The sequence below is a fragment of the Sceloporus occidentalis genome, unplaced genomic scaffold (genome assembly GCF_023333645.1).
Source record: "Sceloporus occidentalis isolate IW3139 unplaced genomic scaffold, rSceOcc1.0.p SCAF_1, whole genome shotgun sequence".
NCBI lineage: Eukaryota > Metazoa > Chordata > Lepidosauria > Squamata > Phrynosomatidae > Sceloporus > Sceloporus occidentalis.
In genome coordinates, this window is record NW_028316981.1 from 220320031 (window position 1) to 220341311 (window position 21281).

Consider the following 21281-nt stretch of genomic DNA (forward strand, 5'->3'; position numbering starts at 1 on the left):
CTGTTTGAAATTGTGCCTTCAATATCTGACTTTTAAGAAACTCCCATCCCTCATGCACTTTCTTCTCTGTTAGTATTGCTGACCATGGCATTGCTATGACTAATTCCCTAAGTTTACTGGCATTAGCTTTCTTAGTCTAGAATGCATGCCTATGCATGGCTTCTCCTTTCTTTGTGAGGAATTTGTTGGACCTTAAATTTCCAGCAGAGTTTGACTTCCAGCAAATACCAGGACAGTTGAAATTCCTCATTACGTACTACTACAGCTCTCCTTTCTGAATGTGTGGTCATCTGTTCCAGGAAGGCTTCATTCAAGTCCTCAGTTTGGCTTGGAGGTCTGTAGTAGACCACCACCACCACCACATCCCTTTTGTTTCTCTCCCCCTTAATTTTTACCTAGATGCCTGCAGCTTGGCTTCCAGGATTTAAGTCATGGATCTCTTCACAGTTATACACATCCTGAATGTATAACGCTCCTTTCCTGTTTAGTCTATTCCCCTAAAATAGATTATACCTCTTTATTACTACAGAGATTCAAAGGGTTTCAAATATCCCTTTCATATCTGCCTCCTCAAAATGTGTGTTAGCTTAGCCTGTGTCTGGGGTGTATAATGGATGTTACAGTTTCTCCTAAAATCCTTTCTGCTTCAGTGACTTGGAGGACGTAGGCCTGTTACAGACTGCCAAAATAAAGCTGCTTCGGGTCTCTTTGGAGGTATGCTGTTTAAATGATGCATGGGTCCTAAGAGTCCGGAGGTCGCGCCAAAGCCACACTCCATTCCTAAGCACTGGAGGGCAGCTTTGGTGCAGCTTCCAGATTCTTAGGAGGCATGCATCATTTAAACAGCATACCTCCAAAGAGACCCGAAGCAGCTTTATTTTGACAGTCTGTAACAGGCCATAATCAAGATCCTTTCACTTATTCACGTAACAATAAACCTCTCAAGTGAATGTACAACAGAAGTGTTTGTAGGACACTTATCAGAAAGCATTACCACTTTTCTAACAAATCCTTGTAGGATTCGGGGTTTACTCGATTCCTAAACTTAGAGTGCAACCACATTGATTAGTATGACCAGAAAATCACAACTTTTGTTGCTGTTCTTTCCAGTTTTATTTTGGAGATCTATACACATTTTATTTATCCCAGAATATTTTTTCAGGTCCTGGTATGATCAGAGGCTTTTTATATCAGGTCAGTTTATTTTAAGCCAGGATAAAATCTGAAATAACAGGAACAAAATTTGGGGCTTTTCAGTCTGGATGTGCCCTAAATTGTCTTTCGGTCAGATGGGTCTGCAAGATGTTTTATAATGACTGTAATTAAAACAATTTGGTTTTGTTTTCTAAATGACTAAAAGTGTGATTACATAAGAAGTTTAATAGATTTTTCTACACAAATGAATCCAGAAGAGCAGGACATGGTTTTGTGTGTGTATATCTTGGATTACAAAGGCTCTTTTGTCCTTCCTCTTTCTCAGTGCCATTTTTGGATTGGTATATCGGCCGAAGGACTTTGCCTCCTACTTGCTGGGCATCTTTATCTGTAATCTTCTGTTGTATCTTGCCTTTTATGTCATCATGAAGGTAGGAGGTGCTTGAAAATGTTCCTTTTTTGTGTTTTAAAAATATTTATCCATCATATTTCAGTTGGAGGTTTGGAAAATTGATTTTTGTACAAGCTTCTTCTCAGAGTTCTGATCATGTTGTGTCGACACATGGGTCACGATAAATGTAACCTCCTGGATTTGAGTCCACAGTGTTGAGAGACCATGGGCTGGATGCTGATTAGTTCTGTTTTGCTTTTACGAAGAAAGAGTCTGTACCCCACACAGAACACATTTGCCTGTTACAGACTGCCAAAATAAAGCTGCTTCAGGTCCCTTTGGAGATATGCTATTTAAATGATGCATGGGTCCTAAGAATCCGGAAGCTGCACCAAAGCTGCACTCCAGTGCTTAGGAATGGAGTGTGGCTTTGGTGCGACCTCCGGACTCTTAGGACCCATGCATCATTTAAATAGCATATCTCCAAAGGGACCCGAAGCAGCTTTATTTTGGCAGTCTGTAACAGGTCATTATTTTAATATAAAGCATTCACAGTGAAAAACATGCAGTTTTACTTGGAACTGTGCAGTTTTCTGAAAAACAACTGCACAGTTCAATGCAAGCTTCCTCTCAAAATAAAAAAAGGAGGGAGGGAGGGAGGGACATCACAGGTGCTGAAACCGTACTACTGACTAAACTACGAGGGGCTAGAGGAGTATAGCTACAATAAAGGAATACAGAGTAAAACACACACACACCGATTTTTTTCACCCTCCAATGTGAAGAAGAGCCCAGGAGAGCTGGATGGCCTGAGATTTGGGCTTCAAGTGTGTGTACCAATAATTCCAGGTTCCAGTGAAGTGCCCACTCAAATATCATTACTGCATTACTGTAATGATTACTTTATGGCTTTTCTTTTTCTAGCTCCGCAGCTCAGAGAGGCTTCTGCCCCTTCCCCTTTTCTGTATTGTGGCCACTGCTGTGGTTTGGGCTACAGCCCTTTATTTCTTCTTCCAAAACCTGAGCAGCTGGGAGGTAAGTTTATTGCCTTTCTCTCTCTCCCCCCCGCCCCTCTTGCTGCTGAAATTTTTTCAAATCTTGTTTATATCCTGCCTTTCTCCTAGGAGGGACCCAAATGACTGTTCTATGGGTGCTCAGTCAGGGATACCCTGGAGTACTTTCATATTATAAACTATTCTAGGATCTAAAATCTGTTTGCTTTAAGACCGGGTTAGTGAGTATGCTTTCATGTAGCTCCAGTTTCATGCAACCTGAGGGGATTTGACAGAGCGTACGTTCAAGATATCTGGACACATGAGCACCATCTGAAAAATAAACTGCATCTGGTTGTTGTTTTTCAACAACTGTGCTTTTGGTGCTGCATTTTGCTTCTGAGGTAGACAGATAGTGCTATCACATTTCAAGTTTCAGTCAGCTTTACAGGTATAGAATATTTAGGAGACACATAGAAATGACTGGCTGTTCCTCTCTTTTCTTCAGGAAACTCCAGCAGAATCCCGAGAGAAAAACCGCCCATGTATCCTCCTGGAATTCTTCGATGATCATGATGTCTGGCACTTCCTCTCTGCAGCTGCCCTGTTCTTCTCCTTCTTGGTGAGGCATTCCCTATTGTCTCCCAACAAAGCCATATCAGATAGATTTCTTCCTACATATGGTTCCATGTCATAGCACACTGTATATCTCTATGCAATACATTAAGACTTATTTTGCTTCCATGAGTCTGCAAACCGAAATCATAGCCAAGCTTAAATCAAATCCTAAGAGACTGCCTGTTGGATCATATCAAAACCCTTTCTAGCCCTGCATCCTGTTTCAGAGAAAGTCCAACAAGACCCCTCAGGAAGCCCCAAAGCAGGACCTATGGGCCATAGTCCCAATCTTCTTTACAGTCTTTTCAAACACGCTGCCTCTGGGCCTGGAACTGCCATATATCTTTAACTAGGAGCCACTGATTTTACACATACATAAAGGGACCCCAGATCGACACAGGAAGTTAGTCATGACCACCACCAAATTCATGCTTCATATTTTGAAAGGACACTATTTCAGACAGAAGTTTACTAGCCATGTTTCTGGTGTTCTTTTCAAGTGGAGCACTTCGGCAATCCCATTCAAAGCCAAAGGTAACCTGAATGGCCCCGTAGTGAAGAGATTTCCCTTGGATTCCTGAAAAGTGCCTATGCTAGAAACGCTTATGGACTGTGACTCCAAAGGCCTTGATTGAGAACTAGATACAACTTGGCTAAATTATCCATTATTTTATTTTAAGTCATGTGGTAAAGTACCTTGGGTCCTGCAGTGAGAGAAAGACACTTCACAAAGGACATGAGACATCCTGAATCTAACAGGAAATACATTTTTGTTTTGCTAATAGAATTTAAATTTCCTGGACTTTTAAATAGGAGGAGGAGTGGCCCACCTGCATAGATACTCAGAACAACATCCTCAGAACAACACCAGCAACATCTTGAAAAAAGGCAGGCCTGGGAGTAACACTGTCAATTTTTTGCTCCTGCATTATTTTTGCATGGTGAAGAAGCCAATGGAGCTTTGAAAGCTTTTGGCATATATTTTATGCATTTTGGTTGACCCATTAAAGGTATCACTATTTTGTGGATTTTGACTATTTGACTGCATAGATCACTAAAAATTATGGGTGGCCTTTAGAGACAGGCGAGTGCCACTACATGTGATAGACTTTGTACTTAGGACAAGAGGCTACAGCGAGAACAGAATCTGAGGAAACAGAATGGTTCCGTTCCCAGCTGGCAAGGAAGTCAGGCAAGGCTTCATTTTATCACCCTGCATGCAAACGTGTATGCAGAAAACTATTGCTTACATAACTATTTAGCTCAAACCACCTTGAGTTCCAGAAGACCAGTATTCTGAACCAGCTACTTGGAGGCCATACAGCCCCCCAAACCTGACAGAAATGCCATGCACATGTACTCCTATGGCCAGCAGAATGGCCTTTCTATTCCCAATGCAGCAGATGCCTGGTAAGTAGGTTGGGAGAGACTGCAATCATGACAACAGTTTCACAGTCATGACTAAGTAGCCATCATGAATGCGGAACAGTTAGGTATCAGTAAATCTAGATAACTGTTCTGTATTCATGATTACCACTTAGTCATGACTGTGATACTATTGATTGTAAGTCCACACACAAACACACACCAATCTACTTTTACTGGGCATCAGCTACAAATAGGGAGAAGATTCATTTTGTCAGAGACTGCAACATTGGTGAGTGAAATTTCTGGCAACCTAAGGGGCTAATTAAGAAAACCTTTAAAAAGAGATACTGGAATGTTTTCCATTTTTCCTCTAGGTCCTTCTCACTCTGGATGATGACTTGGATTCTGTGCGGAGAGACAAGATACCTGTGTTCTGAACCATAGCATTTTTTATTTTGATGCTGCCACTGAAACACACTTGTGTTGTTAGCTGGAACAGAGCACCAAGACTGAATTGGAAAGAAGCTTACTTGAGTAACTAGAGTCTAAAACAGTGATGGTGAACCTTTTAGAGGTCGACTGCCTAAACTGCAACCCAGAACCCACTTATTTATTGCAAAGTGCCATGTCCCTCTGGCTTTCTAGTAACAAACTCTGGCAAAACCTGAGCTGGGGTGACAGCACATGTGCCCACAGAGAGGGCTCGGAGTGCCACCTCTGGCACGCGTGCCATAGGTTCGCCATCACTGGTCTAGGAAAACCTGAAGAGGGCAAAATAAATCTTGCCCCTAGCTGGATCAGTCTGTTAGCCAAACTACTGGTATATAAAGGAGATAATCTGAATCCTGAGGTGTTTGCAGATCTCCCTGAACTGTTTTCCAGGGTATCTTATTTGGTTCTCAGTTTTTGAGTCTCTTGCTAGGCCCTGTATTTGTACAGCAGAGCTTGGCTTCTCTAGTTTATGTTGCATGCATCGTGCAGGCTGACAAGAACTCTATAGCTGAAATTCATTAAGATAGTTATGAATAACCTGGTTTGTATTCACAATCCCTACTTATTCTCTATGGACTGTGAAAATCCCCCAAACCAATTTTCTGGGCTGCTTGTAGTGCCAGGCTCTGTTTCCCTGTAGACTGGAAAGCAGCCAACTGGTGTTCCCACCACCTTCCTGCCAGCCATCTCAGGAGCATGGGGGAACTGTGACAGGGAGCCTAGGTCTGGCAGTTGTGCTGGAGGGAGTGGAAGGATTGGTCAGCTTCTTCCTAATTGAGAGGGAAACAGTACTTGTCCTTCACAGAGGCTACTACCCATTAAATAAAGTGGGGCGGAGAAGCTGGGAGACACTACTTAGCTATGCAACTATAGTGGTTACATAAAGTTAGGCAATTGTCATATACTACCTAACTTCAGTTCAGAAGCACGAGCTCCAGCTGTTCAGAAAACTTTATTCAGAAAATAAAGTTGTTCACAGCATAACCATGTTTTCAGGACTCAGGCAATTTAATATTGTGTATATTAGAATCACACAGCAATTCAAACGTTCTTGCACGCTGACCCCCATTTATCTTTAAACCAAAACATTCCCATTCTCAGGATTACCCCTCCTTTCTTCCCCGTACCAAGCGTTCCCATCAAACTGACCGTGATAGTTCAAAGCACATTTTCCTTCTCACATTTGCTTATCAGCCAGCTTCAAAAAAGATAAACAGCAGGATCTCTATGGAGCTCACAGGAAGGTCATTTGAAATACTGGGAAAATCCATTTTGATTTAACAAGGGTAAAATTCCCATGGATCCATATATATATAGACTAGACCAACCTGACATGGGAATAATGGAGAAGATATCACCAGCATAATATAGCTTTATTATGTTTATCTGCATCCCCACTCTTGAACTTCTTTGAGAATGTGCTTTTATTGTCCTTTTGATTTTGAAATGATGAAATGTAAAAAGAATGAGCGATGACCCACTGACTCAAATGTTGGTTGATCAAGATTTGGGTCTGCTCTTTTTGGGAACCTACAATAAGATTCAATAGAAGAAAGATGAAATATGAATCAAAGCTCAGATTCTAGATTAGTTAGAATCACATATAGGTATACTTAACTAAACAGCAGCTCCTGTCCCAAACTGTCTCCCAATCCTGGGCAGCAACTGCTGTAAGCAGTGGAGGCCTGTTCCCCAGTTAACTGGGACACAGAAGGCTAACTTTTCCACCCACATCTTGCCAACAATCTCCAGTATGCCAATTGAGGATTCCTCCTCGCACAGATTGATGGCTGGAGAGGGTTAGAAACAACAGGAAAACAAACACGGGCCTGTTACAGACTGCCAAAATAAAGCTGCTTTGGGTCTCTTTGGAGGTATGATATTTAAATGATGCATGCATCCTAAGAATCCGGAGGTTGCGCCAAAGCCACACTCCATTCCTAAGCACCGGAGTGCAGCTTTGGTGCAGCTTCCGGATTCTTAGGATGCATGCATCATTTAAACAGCATACCTCCAAAGAGACCCAAAGCAGCTTTATTTTGGCAGTCTGTAACAGGCCTTAGATTGTTCACACTGAACCCTCAAAAGCAGAATTGGGGAACTTTTACATATTCCTTACATTATTGCCCACAATTGTGAATAAGCAGGGATAGTGAATACAAATTACAGTCAACCCTCCGTATCCACAGATTCAAGCACCCATGGCTTTAAAATATTGAAATATAAATGCCCAAAAGTAAACCTTGATTTTGCCATTTTATAGGAGGGACACCATTTTATTATGCCATTATATTTAATGGTACTTGAGCATCCATGGATTTTGGTATCTATGGGAGGGGCACTGTAGTTACAATTAAGTAACTCTAGATTAAGCATTTGTAACTGCGATGGTTAAGTCTAGCCTAAAAAATAATGAATTTGCACAAAAACAAGTCTCTTTGATGAGATTTGGTTCTCTCAAAGACAGAGGCAATGGAATGTATTGCACTGTTATGATTCCAGGTTATTTGCCTTTAAATCATTACTAAATCCTTTTGAATGTTGCTATTGGTGACTGCTTACGAAACCTAAAATGGAGAGGAAAGGCTGAAGTGAGACACTGCTTCATTCCTACCTGCTTTATTGTTTAAGCACAGGTGTGTGTGTGTGTGTGTAGCAGGGCACCATATATCTTTTTGAATAAAAGTATGTTTTGCTGTAATTAATACAGGCTTGTAGTAATTATTTGAAGTAGTATCAGTTGAACCTTTAAAAATATTTGGTCTTTCTCCTGTTGACAGCAGTCAACACATACCAACTGCAAAAGCTCCCTACCTGGAAAAAGGACATTAGTCTAATACCAGTTATTGGAATTTTGCATGCACTTCAGGGTCAGATGCGATTGCTTTGCAGGTATTTAAAGGAAACATCCATACCCACTTTCTCCCCATTATTATAGCACAAATTCCATGGGGAGTCCACATCCCTCAACAGCCATATAGAATGTAGAAACTCTTCTCAGCCAACCTGCTGCATAAATCTGGTATCGGGCTGAGAAAGGAATGACCTCACGCTGTTAGTCCCCACACTTGATAACAACTCCATTAAAAATAATCTCTTTATGTAATTCACAACGCTAATGCTTATGAATTGGAAAGAGCCTCACTCAGGCCCTATACAGACAGCCAAAATAAAGCTGCTTCGAGTCACTTTGGAGGTATGGTGTTTCAATGATGCATGTGTCCTAAGAGTCTGGAAGCTGCACCAAAGCTGCACTCCAGTCCTTAGGACTGGAGCATGGCTTTGGTGTGGCTTCTGGACTCTTAGAATGCATGAATCATTTAAACAGCATACCTCCAAAGTGACTCGAAGCAGCTTTATTTTGGCTGTCTGTAACAGGCCATAGTTTATATTGGTACCAGAAACTCTGTGCAAAGTACTGTTCCCTCAGTATTCCCATCCACCCTACAGTAAGTATCTAAGCCTACCTTAAGAATACTGACATCCTTCCCCTTCTTCTCACACATGCATCCACCTTCATTTGTCCTCCTGCCCTCCCTTCATTCCTCAAATGGGAAGCAGAAGAGCAGGGGGAACCAAAGCTTTAGTCTGTGAAGTATCACATACTTCAGTGGTGCTATATAAATAAATAATTGGCAGGATACAGACCTCCCTAAAAGGGTGGTCTGCCACTGTCTCCATTTCCGCCGGCAGGAAGCCTAAGCCTCCAAACGGCAAGGCTTCCCGGCAGCGGAAAAAGAAGCCGCAAAAATCTTTTTGCGGTGCGCAAGTGATGCTGCAGTGCGCCATTGGCGCACTCGCGATGTCACCTGGGCGATGTGACATGCGGACGCTAGGCATCCATTATGTCAAAATGGATGAACAAGGCGCCACCATTTTGTACATACTAGGGTTGCGGGCGTCTAAAAGAGATGCCCCCAGACAACCCTAGTACGTACAGAGTATATTCTTGGGTGCCTGTTTGTTCAGGGCCTATAATCATCATCTCTTTTTAAAAATGGAGATTCAAGCTGTCTGGGGGATTTGTTCCAAAACTTAGCCAAATAAGACTTCTTTTGGTCAAGATCTCCAGAGCAGTTGCCAGTATTTCTGGCAGGTAACATCCACCACCAGCAGCAGTATTGATGGACAGAAGGTATATGCTATGGATACCATTGTAAATACTGTATGTAAGCTTTCTTGAAAGCAGCGACTGTTTTACATGGATCAATGTACCTATCCATCCTGGCAAAGAAATTAAAATTAGTGGAAAACCAGAAATGACATTTCTTGGCTTGAAATTCTTTACATTTCTCTGAATTTACAAATGTATAATCTTTTGAGTGCAATTCTATATATATATAGGATTTAAGCATAGGCTGATACGCTGTGTTTTTTTCCTGGAAGGAGAAGAAGAACTAAGAAGTATGTATATCGTCAAAAAATGAAACCACACAAAATGTATATTTTTAAAATAAAATACTATTTTGTTTGTATCTATACATTGTTTACATTCAATAAAATGTTACACAATAAAAAAATCTGACAATTTTTCATTAAAATCACTGTTGGGAATATTTACATAAGAATGTAATGAAGTTATAAAAAGATGTCAAAATAAACGGAACAAAATCTTATTTACAATAATAAGTTATGTTCCTGACAAGTGTCATTACACATTTCTTTATCAGGATTTGGAGAACCTGGGGAGGGGTCATAAATAGTATTTTGATTTTAACAAGATGAACAACAGAAAACCTGTGGTACAAATCAAGATAATGCATTTGTTCAATTCAAAATAAAGGTGAGCATAGAGCACTCTGTTACATAGTTAAGGGAACTGGACAGGACAGCAAGGTTTGGAGATAAACATTTGCCACAGGGTAGAAACAGATAAGCTATCATGCTGCATGGCGCCCATTTCTGCTTACCTGATTCAATTTTAAAAACTAGGCCTGGCTGCTTGTTCCCAGAAGAAACGAAGTGCAACTCACCTATACAACCCTAGAGCTTCTAGATTGACATGCAACTCACTACTGCAACACGGTTGCTAGTGAGGAGAACAGTTCAGTTCTGCATGTATCCAGAAGTCAGCATTCCATGAGACCTATAAATTTATCAAGTTCCTAATGTTTCACGTATCTTCTTAAGTGATTAGAAGCATTTGCTTACATCAGTGCTGATAAGGAAAAAAAGCGTGACACAGTTACCTAACACAAACAATCTTAGTTAAGTTCACAAAACTGGAGGTTAGAAAGCTGGGAGGCGATAGGTCAAATAGGGCGGTAAAGATGCACACACACGTAACTTTCTAAGTGAGGAAGTCGACCTGCTCAGGGCATTCTGCAAAATGGTTTTTTCTTTGCTTTTTAGTGAAGAGCACTGCTGCTTGAAATAAGGAAGGAAGGTATGGCTGAATCTGCAGACTTCAACAGGGATTTCCAAAAGATATTCCTTTGTTCTCCTGGGCCTTTTGGTAGAGGGTAACCATCTCCAGCTAAAGAGAATCCCCATCAATAGCAAAACTGCCACTGCCAGCAACATCGAGACAGACCTTAAGCATGTCTCTTAGAACAGAGGTACAGTGGCTACACATACACTATACCTGTATCTCCAGAAAGCCCTAGTTAAGAGTTAATACAAATAAAGCTCACAGAGAATTGTCTCTCAGCGTATGCCACATGTGTATACTGAAAGTTTAAAGTTTTAATTTTTTTAAATCAGAAAAAGTGATGCCAGGAAAGTGATTAATATAAATCACTGTGGAGAATGTCACACAGACGCTACCATTTGTGGACCTGAGGCCTCTTGATAGCGTGGTACAGGGGATGGCCCTCCAGATGCTGATAAGCTACATCATACCATTTCCCCTGGCCAAGCTAGTTGGATCAGATGGGCGGTAGGTCTCAACAACATCTGGGGTCCCATAGGTTTCCCAGGCCTGATGCAAAGGAAGAACCTAGCAAAAAGCTTAGGAGTCGAGAAGAAATTCTTTTGGCTCAAAAGAGAAGAGAAAACAGGTTCTTTTTTCATGGTGGTTTAAAAGCTGAGCATTTCTCTTTCATCTGTATGCCAGGGATATGCTAACAATTTACAGGGGATCTGAACAGGAATTTGAGGAGTCCTAAAACCTTTTGCATAGAAACTATCTTTTATGTCAGAATTTACAGTACTAAAAATGTCACATTCTAACATTTCTCTTACTGTCCATATGATTTGCACAAGTCACATCTCCCTCTTTGAATCTATTACATATCATTTAAACATCCAGTTGAGTTCTTATAAAGTATGACTCTGAGAGAATGAAATCCTTTACCATAAGAAATGGGAAGCCGTTCCCCTGTTCACTATACAGCATTAACCAACTAATGGGAGGAAGGACAACAAGGTTAAACTGTAAAGCTTCATAGTAATCAGCAGTGGAGGAAATGCTATTGCACAGACAAGGCACAACATTATCATTTCCATAAAGGACAATCTTCAGTCCTTAAGGCCAAATAATGACCCCATACAGACAGGCCAAAATAAAGCTGCTTCGGGTCACTTTGGAGGTATGTTGTTTAAATGATGCATGCGTCCTAAGAGGCCAGAAGCCATGCCAAAGCCACGCTACAGTCCTAAGGACTGGAGCAGCAGCTTCCGGACTCTTAGGACGCATGTATCATTTAAACAGCATACCTCCAAAGTGACTCGAAGCAGCTTTATTTTGGCCTGTCTATATGGGGCCAATGTAACAGAAAGAGATCTCTGTGTATGGCAATTCTGACTTTTTTAAAGGAAAATTTTTTCACACTGATATTGAAATTAATACAAACATTAGCGATGTCCAAAGGAGCAACCTTGCCCCTCTTGCTAAAGGCCCACTGAAAAGCCTCTTCCCTCTACAAGGTTTGGAAGATCCTGCTTAATGGGGTGGGGCTGTGGTATGGGGAGTTTAGGGAGGCGGGAGACTGCCCAAAAATAAGTCTGTGTGGAAGTTGTCCAGCTTCCAGTGTTCATACTACTGTTTCAAAGCCCACCCTCTTCAGAGGCTTCTTTGTGGGTAACCAGGAGGGAGGGAACGGTCAGTTCTATCCACACCTGCAAAAGATTCTCTGGGTCCAACCTACCAGAGTGAAAATGTGCAACAGATGCAACAGTCACCCTCAATTTTCACTGGGAGAACTCTACCTCAATTGCCTAGAAAGCGCATTTCCCACACTTCTGCACTGAGCCAAATTCTAGAAACACCTACGTTTCCTCTAAAGCAACAGGATAATATGCTATTATATAGCGGGGAAAACATTTGGGGATATCACTGAAACTCATGGAAGGTTTAACTTTTTTAAGGGTAATTCAGATCATGCTTCCGGTTTCTAAACCACAAAAATCACTCAAGAAAAACAACAGCACATCTCTATATTATAGGGGGACAACTGTCAAAGACAACTGTTGAACATGTAGGAAACATTTCTGTGTCCTAGTCAAAAAAGTTTATGGAGTGTAAGACATGTCAGTCATCTCTTTAGAACTAATTTGACTTGATTTTATAAAATTACCTGAATACTAACACAGTAGATGTGAACTAAATTTCTTATCAATGATAAGAACTGCCATGATTTCTTTTTCAAGAAATAATCAGGTGCTAATTCTTTAAGGAGCTCACATTATTGGGTGGGAAAATACAAAGCATAATCCATCTCTATCAACTGTTTTCTCATTGACATAATCCATCTCTGTCAAGTGTTTTCTCATCTCCAAAGCAAAATAAGCAGCTGACAGAAAACAAAAAGATTGGTCACTTGCTTTTGTATCTATAGTGTTAGGAAGCCATGGTTAGCTGATGGCTGCACATAAATGCCTCCTGCAGCAACAATTAGGGTGCCCTTTCAAAATAATCATTCTGCACTTTTGAACAGAGTAAACATGAAATCAATTTCTCTGCTACAACTTTTATATCATATACCATGTCAGAGAAATCAGAGTGTTATTTGTAACACATGCTCTTGCAAAGAAACTCAAAAGGGGTCCAGGCTGAACAGCCCTGAATGACCACAACACATCCCCCTATGCGAAGAACAAACCCTGATCAAGATTGGGCTCAGCAGTTCTAACTGGAGTCTGGACACCCAGTGATGACATATCTCCACACACTGATTCCATGAAGAATACATGCCAAGGGACTGCCAACACACTGAGTTTTGAAGTAGTTCTGGGCACTTGCACTGTAGGACAAAAAGAAGGAATGCGTTTGACAGATCAGTTTTGAAAATGCTTCAGGCATTTAGCTTGCAGGGTCACAAAAACTGTTCTGTTACCATACGTGCCACAACAAATATTGGAAAGTTAACTTACAATTTGAGGCACACAGCTCTTAGAAAGCTGAGTTGATGGCTATTCCTAATGCTGGCTAGGCTAAGCACTTCAGACTTCTTCTTTAAAATCCAGTTCTTATTAAAAAGTAAGTTCTACAACTTGTGTGCTTACCATGTGTGATGCTGTCAAAGAGCTTATCAATGAACCACTGTTCCAAGGCAGATTCATGCTGAAATATCATCCATTTAGTAAGCACTAGCGATAAAATATACCTGTTCAAGTTTCTCTGTCTGTATTCTACCTCACAGTGAAGAAAATTACATCTACAAGACACTAAGACTGTCTGATCACAGGTAAAAGACCTGACTATCCACTGGAGAAAATGAAGTAAAAGAAGTTTTCTATCAACCAAGGAAACTGCTCAGACTGAGGCCTGCCACCATCATAGTCAAGCTACAGAGATGGAAATGGAAGTAGACAATATTGCTGTTTGATTTAAACAAGGTCTGCATGACAATGTTTATACTAATAAGAGAAATACTCACATATTACTTGTATATTAAGTAATCAATTAGTGTTTAGTTTGTTTTTTTAACCAATCAGTTTCTAAGTGACATTTTTAATCTTCCCTCACAACTCATCCAACCAAGATAATTTCAGTTTGTCAAGTGCTTGAACCATCATGGATGCCATCCTCTCTCACCATAAAGAGACTCTGGGTTACTAAGAAGGTGCTATCTAAGTGCAAAGTAATCAATTTAAATTAGTATTTAATATTCCTTTTATATTTGCTGACAGTACCACCCAACATTCCTAGCATACTATTTTTATATTAATACTTCTTGTGTTACAACAGATAATCTGGGGGGAAGTAAAGAAAGTCAATATTGTTTTTTAAAAAGGAAGATCCTCACACCCTGCTTAAGAAAGTGCTAAGCAAGAAACAAAAGTGGATACCTGAGAAAGATCACAGCTTATAAACCAGTGACAGCCATGTCTAAAGGAATGGAAAAACCACTAATGTGTACTCTATTTTAAAACTCTGTTTCAGAAGAAAAGCAGCCTTCTCCATTTCATGCTTTTCACTCGGCTCCTCCAACATTAAGCATGGCATTAAACTTTACACATGTACACCAAGATAGGCAACAAACTTTAATCACAAGAAGCCATCAAATGATTCAAAAGTTTTGTTCCCAAGAGGTATGGTTGTGGTCCTTAATGATACACATTGTAAGCAAATGGTATATCCTAAAGATAAAAAAAAATGCCACTTCTCAAAGACATTGCTTCCCAGGTCCTATTTTGCACAGACCTGATCTTGGCACGGGGGTGATAGTCTAAAACTATCTGAAGTGTATGCTGTTATGAGAGATCAGAGTGTTATTCTTACTAGTGAATGCTGAGATAGGCACTCATAGGTAACAAGAGGGAGATGTATGAACTGAGAAGCACCTGCCCAGGAATAAGTATTTCTCACAAACAGTAATGCTTCTGGGATAACAACGCCAAATATATACACAAAATGCATTATGTACAGACACACTGTCATTTGAACTCCACATTTCATACAGCTGAACTGCAATCATGACCAAGAATATGGCTTATGTTATGAGCAGGCCGGTTCGACGATTGCTTGGAAGTGTCAGAAGCAGAAGTATTTGTTATTGACAGCAAAGGTGAGATTGCTGAACCGTCTGAAGGAAGAGCTGTAGCTATTTCCGGAAATAAAGAAGTCAAATTAAAATTGGATAAATGTGAGGAATTGGCCATGTGCATTGGAGGCATGTCCGCCAAAAGGGGAAAACTTGGTTGGGCAAAACCAACTGGTCTGGGAGGAGACAAGATAGACCCAAACCGATTATTTAAGGCCCCACTATTAGGCTTCTCTGTGCTTGGATTAGAAAACATTTGATTAGAAAAGTAAGGTAGTGAAATGTCATTGGACAGGGTGGGGTGGGCAGGAGAATATGGGGGATAAAAGGATGGCAATGTATTCTGAGGATCTACTGGAATCAGGGCTGGAGTTCGAGTAGCACTGGATTGAGTTACAGGTGGAATGAATGATGTATTGGCATTTATTGGGGGATTCATTCCACTCTCAGGAATAAAAGAGAACCCAAAGTTTTGAGAGAGAGACTGCTGATCAGGAGCTGCACTTTCATTAGACACTTGTGCTCCCTCAGACATGAATCGCATAATGCTGCTTCTCTTTTCTAGGGCAGGTTGTTGCCGTCCAAGGATCATACTGCCACTGGCAGCCAAAGGAAGGTGAGGAAGACTAGGATCAAACACACTGCCATGCCTTTGATTGCCAGAACGATTCCTTTCGGGCTGGCGTATTTTAGAACTCACATTGTCCTGCAGAGGATGCCTTGACCGCTGAGTAGCTGAAGAACCTGGTTGACGAATGGATGGCGGGACTTGGTCAGCATTCCCACGAGAGACAGGTGGATGGTGGAGAGGAGGCCGGACAACCCCATGAACATTGCCAGAAACTGGAGTGTTCATGTGACCCTTTGTCCCATGACTCTCTGTCATTCGCATGGAATTGGATTTCTGAACAGAAATATTGGGGCTTGAGTTGCGACCCTGAATATCTCCAGAACTTGAAAAAGGAATATTTAATGAATTGTTCCGACTATTAATAGTAACGAGAGACATGTCATAGCTTTCCCTATTCTGGCCATCACCTTCTCTTCGAATGGGAATACCATCTCTTGCAGGGGGACAATTATATTCAACATTCGAAGAAGTAGTACACTGTGAATTTCTCTGATGCTCTGAAATGGGTCTTTGGTTCCCATTGGCTTGATCTCCAAGATGAGAGACAAGTAAACTCTGCATGAAGCCTTGGTGGCATGTGTTTTCATTATCCCTGACAGGAGGAAGAGCATTTCCTGATGAAATGCTCTGAACTGTCTGGTAGGGCAACCTCTTCTGTCTGTCAATAGGTAGACCAGCATTGTGGGCAATTCGAAAAGCCTGTGTCTGCATACCTCTGAGAGAAGGCATGGAATTACCTGTTTCACTGTTTCTTGATGACTGCACATCAAAACTGCTTGTGGGCTGTTGGTTTGTGCCATTTGCCTTGAATGTTTGGCACTCAGAAAGCCTTTGAACATCTGACCCAACTGTATGGTCTACAGACATGCGGCCCTGCATATTCTGCATTACCAATCCTTTATTCCTAGACACATCAATGAAATTTCTCATCTCAAGATGCTCTGAAGGCCTTGAACTCTGAATGGCTATCCCTAGCCTATGCTCTGAATTAGAAGAGGACTTCCCAATAAGCGCCTCTGCTGAGTAGCTACTAACTCTATTCCTTTCTTGCCTGTGGGGAATACAAGTCATATCTGATGGTCTGGTAACAATACTGGGTTGGGACACCATCTGCTGCTCCAAAGCCCTGGAAGTCATAAGTCTCTGCATTTGACTGTGTCCTGACACATGTTCTGAAGAAACTCCAGAGCTTGACTGCCTGTTGCCCACATCTGGTGGCTGCTGATGAAGAATGTCTTGATTCAGGTGGCTCTGAGGATGACTATGGTGAGTTCTGCTTGTGGTAGGGTTCTCACAGCTCTTTTCAGGCTGGGAAGATGCATAGTGCTGCTGCATCTGCTGAATTTGTGGGTGATGGGAGTGAGGTTGGCTACTCTTTGACCGTGGTTGGTCATTTCCATGATGCTTTTGTTGTAAAGTAAGTGTGGTGGGCTGGGCTGCTTGGATAAGATTTCTTTTCTTTTGCATTTGCACTTCTTGATGCATTACTCTTTGCTGGTGGACAATGTGGGCTTGAGTGTGGACAGAGGTTTCTGCATGAGAAATGTGATGCTGGAGTTGATACAACTGATGTCTCTCTCTTAACTGTCCAGTCTGTTGTTGCTGCTGCTGCTGTTGTTGGTGCTTTATGTAGGGATGGTTACTATGAAGATGAGTCATGCCTTGAGTGGGAACATGCTGAATAGGCTGCAGGTGCTGCCCTGCCTGATCTGAGACAGAAGGTTGAGAATTACACTGAACCTCTGGTTGCCTCAGAGCAGGTGACACAAAATTACTGCTTGGAAATAACCTATGGCCATCACTATGCCCTTGACTACTTACTGACACTGCAAGATTGGAAGAGTTGGGGGGAATCTGATTGACAAGGATTTGATTTTGATCTGCAATATCATCAGATGTTTGGTTGAGCAAACCTTCTAGTTGCAGAGGTGCTGTCTGGCACTGTTTCTGTCTCTTTGATGTGGAAAGCAGGTGATCATCTTGAACTGCACGCTTTGCTGAGTCTTTGCGGTTTCCCTGGCCCTGCTGTTTCAAGTGTAGCTCACGCATCAGAGGTACCTGCATGGTGCTGGTTCGTAGAGCAGTCAGCTGTTCTGAAGCATAGTCTGTCATCAGCACTGGAGAATGGCCTGGAGATTGACTCATATATGAATTAGTAGGTATGGACTGAGTCAGAGGAACAGTGGCTTGGCTTGAAGGTGAGGGTAAACCTGAGCAGCTCACAGCAGGATGAATGATGCAGCTTTGGTGTATGAGATTGTTGACACTAAGAGTGGATGTGCTTGAAGACTGGGGGGTCGAGATTTGCAAATCTGTGCTGGACATTTCTACACCCACAGAACAGCTTTGTTTTTCTGCTGATCTATCAATGTTTATGTGCACCGAATTCTGAGTACTAAAATTGCTTGGTGGTGTTTCTGTTTGGTCTGTGTTTTTAGTTGTGTGGGATTTCAACGACTGCTCTCTTCCCACAACATCAGCTTTGGGAGCAGGAGTTCCTGTTTCTTTTACAAGTGTCTCTTGGTCAAAAATTGCTCTTGCTGCCATTGCAACAATATCTGTTTGCTCTGAAAATGTGCAGCTGTTACATGTATTCACCAAAGTGCTGTTGGACACACTCTCCCTACAGGTTTCTGGCAACATGGATGCAACTGAGAAGCCACAACTGCTGCCTGAACTAGTTGACATGGGAGAGTCCGCTTGCCCATTACCCGTGACAGCCTCCTGTTCAGAGGTGCAAGAATGAGACTGTGCAAGATTCTCTTCCTCAGTATTCATCAGCAAGAGGCCCTCCTCCTTCCCTGTCAACTCATCACTTGAGTCTATAATTGATTTAGTCCCTTGGGTGCAAAAACCAGGATGCTCCACTTCAACTGAAAAGTTTTTTTGTACAACTTCCCCCACTTTACTAAAATCAGATAACATTTTGGTTAGGCCTTGTTCTTCTAACAAGTCTGTGGCCTGCATTACAGCAGAACAACTTTGCTCTACTCTGCAGATGTCTGAGACCTCTGTTGTGGGAACATTCTCCACACTTGTCCCTGCATTTGTCACAGATGTCCCTGAAGCTTGAGAAATTGTCAAATGTGACCCAGAAGAAGAGGGTGTTAAAGGGCTGACAGGAATACATTTTGACGATTTTGATAATTCTGAATTTGTTGTAGAATGGGTTTGAACTTTGCACATTTGAAGTGGTGGAGAACCACACTCTGTGGAAACTGGAGCAACTATTTCAAACTGTCCTGATGAGGATGATACAGGGGGCAATGACTGAGGCACTACAGTTGTATTCCGCTCAGATGACAGAGTAGATTCTAAATCTTGTTCAGCTCTCAGTCTCTCTTTGGATTGAGAATCAGAAACCTTTATATCATCAGGTGAGGCCCTGCTATCTGTTTGTTGCATGGCAAAGCTATGTAACACATTAGCAGGCATGTTTTTAAGCAAACTGTCACTTCCTGAATTTTCACATGAAACTTCCACATTCCCATTATCAAATTTATTAGAATCTTTGCAAGACTTCATTTGACATGAAGACATTAAGCATTTTTTAGTACCTGGGTTTTTCCTAGACCATTTTGCACTTAAACCAAGAGAGGACTTTGTGGGGGAAGTATTTTCTGAATGTGAAACAGTGGTTAATATAGAGCTCTCAGTAGTTGAGGGTGATGCAGTTGTAGCTGGCAGCAGAACACATTTATTTGGTGAGGTCTGGCTGCTAACAGCATGTGGATTGACAGGCTGACAGACTGACATTTGCAGGCAGCTTTGTCCAGCCATTTGTGATATGCTTTGATTGAGGTTAGCTAAAGCACCAAATGTATTGAGGGCAACGTTGGTATTTGGATCTTCACTGGTGGTAGGCTGAATAATTTGCATAGGGATTTGATCTGAACCTCCACAGCAGGACTTCACAGGCTTCAATGCAAAGAGTTGCCCATTTAAAGAAACAGTCTGCGGAACCTGTTGGTTAGACACTGCAACTGAAACTGTTTGTGTTAAGCCAGAAGATGGAGAAGAAGAAGAAGGCGGCCTTGGTAAAATATGAACAAGATGTTTCCCACCAAACATTTGAGGGCCAGAGCCATTTTGCATAGAATTGCTAGCATTTGTTAAGGGAGAGGCTCCATTCACAGGCAATCTGACAGGAGGTGGGGCAGAAAAAAGTGAGAGAGCATTTGGGTTAGCAGTCTGTATAATTACAATTTGTTGGCTAACACTCTGGTTAGGGAGGTCAGCTCTCAACACTGGAGGACAGGGACTGGCATTAGGTGGCTGGAGAATAACAACATTTTGATTAGCAGGTGATGCAGCAACAGGTTGGCCTACTGGCTGGGTCATCTGAATCACCTGCATAGCTGAATTCAGGGAAAGAAGACTACCTGCAGATGGTGCTATAACCTGTGCCTTAGTGACTAATGGCTGCACAGGTAAAGATGGGTAGGAAAGTGAAGGAACCATAATTTGCTCAGCTGTCTGTTCTTCTGCAGGCTGAAGATTATTAAACCCAGTAGTAGATGTCAAAACCCTGCTAGGATTTGAAGCTGTAGTACTAGCCCCATTAACTGGCTCATTTAAGAGGGTTGTCATGATGTTAGGTGGAGTATGGTTTACAGGCTGAACAGTATTCCCTGTTAGCTGCAAAGTAGTCCAGGTAGTCTGGGTGTTTCCAGCTGAGGTTATTCGTGTCAGGTTACCTATGCTTTTTGAGCCTGGAGAGCCAATGCTGGAGGAATTGGGGAAAGGCCACTTATCTAAGGTAGTAGCAGGTAATGCATTAATTTCTGTTACAGGCTTCAGATTTTCTGCTGCAGATGCTGCTGGTGCACCACTGCCACTGATCTCCCTTTCTGTGGAAGGTTTTCCATGAATGGAGAGTTTTGCAAATGGGTTACAAGTGGTACCAGCTGCTGAAGTTACGCAGCTTTCTAGGGACCCACTTCTTGCATCTTCTTTAGAAGCTGTATCAGCCAGATGAGAGTGAGATATGTTCACATTAACATTAGAATGAAGGCTTATGCTGGGCACACCTGCATCTTTAATTGCCCTAAAACTCTCTTGTCTATTTTTAGATTTGGAGATATCTTCTTCTTGTGTTGAACACTGCATTTCAGGCTGTATCCTCATAAGGGGCAAGGCATTCATCGGGCTGGCAACAGTAGTACAAACAGGTACACTCTGTTTATTCTCAGAGGTAGAGTGCTCTATAATTTTCTTGGCTGGATTTGGTGGGGCTGAAGCCAACGGAGAAACTGATGTTTGACTCCCTGACTTGATTTCTGTGGAGTAAATACTTGAAATGGTCACAGGAGTAACTAGGTTACAAGTTCTCTGGACAGGAACAACATTTGCTGTCTGCTTCTGCAAATTAGGACTGATATTAAAAGTTATTCCTTGGACAGAAGCCCCTTGGTTACTTCCACCGAGCTGACTGCGATTGGAATATACAATGATATTCTTCTGCAATTGATCGCTGGGAATGACAACAGAAACATTTGCACTTTTCAAGTTTCCTTTCTTCTTTTGCCCCTGATCATTCGGGATAACAACAGAAACTTTTGCATTTTTCAGATTCCCTTTCCAGTGGATGGTAGGATCATCATACAGGCAAATGTCATTGGCTTTCAATAATGCTATGTAGCGCCCATTTTCTTTCTGAAGTTCATCCAACTGTTTTCTCAGCTTTTTAATTTCTTCAGCTGCAGATC

General features: G+C 41.8%; 2 protein-coding genes and 1 long non-coding RNA gene across 15 annotated transcripts in view; 2 read left to right on the top strand and 1 right to left on the bottom strand.

The window, feature by feature from the left end:
* LOC149323490 (SID1 transmembrane family member 1-like) overlaps positions 1 to 6882 on the top strand; it is a 78449-nt gene extending 71567 nt beyond the window's left edge. For 2 of the 8 annotated variants that reach the window (XM_089489044.1, XM_089489045.1), the window contains 2 exons: positions 3047 to 3160; positions 3970 to 4869. In XM_089489044.1, the coding sequence (XP_089345170.1) occupies positions 3047 to 3160; positions 3970 to 3994 (139 nt within the window). In that variant the 3' untranslated portion in view covers positions 3995 to 4869. Of the gene's footprint in view, positions 1 to 1480; positions 1587 to 2470; positions 2582 to 3046; positions 3161 to 3969; positions 4870 to 4898 lie in introns of those variants that run through there. The other 6 variants (XM_089489041.1, XM_089489040.1, XM_089489042.1 and 3 more) reach the window with 6 other exon arrangements.
* Positions 6883 to 7040: 158 nt separating this feature from the next.
* Positions 7041 to 9536, top strand: LOC149323491 (uncharacterized). The gene is made up of 2 exons (XR_016275908.1): positions 7041 to 8165; positions 8402 to 9536. It is a non-coding gene; the product is annotated as an uncharacterized LOC149323491 (long non-coding RNA).
* Positions 9458 to 21281, bottom strand: part of LOC149323492 (basic helix-loop-helix domain-containing protein USF3-like) — a 40990-nt gene continuing 29166 nt past the window's right edge. For all 6 annotated transcript variants that reach the window (XM_089489050.1, XM_089489049.1, XM_089489052.1 and 3 more), the window contains one exon: positions 9458 to 21272. In XM_089489050.1, the coding sequence (XP_089345176.1) occupies positions 14854 to 21272 (6419 nt within the window). In that variant the 3' untranslated portion in view covers positions 9458 to 14853. The remainder of the gene's footprint in view (positions 21273 to 21281) is intronic.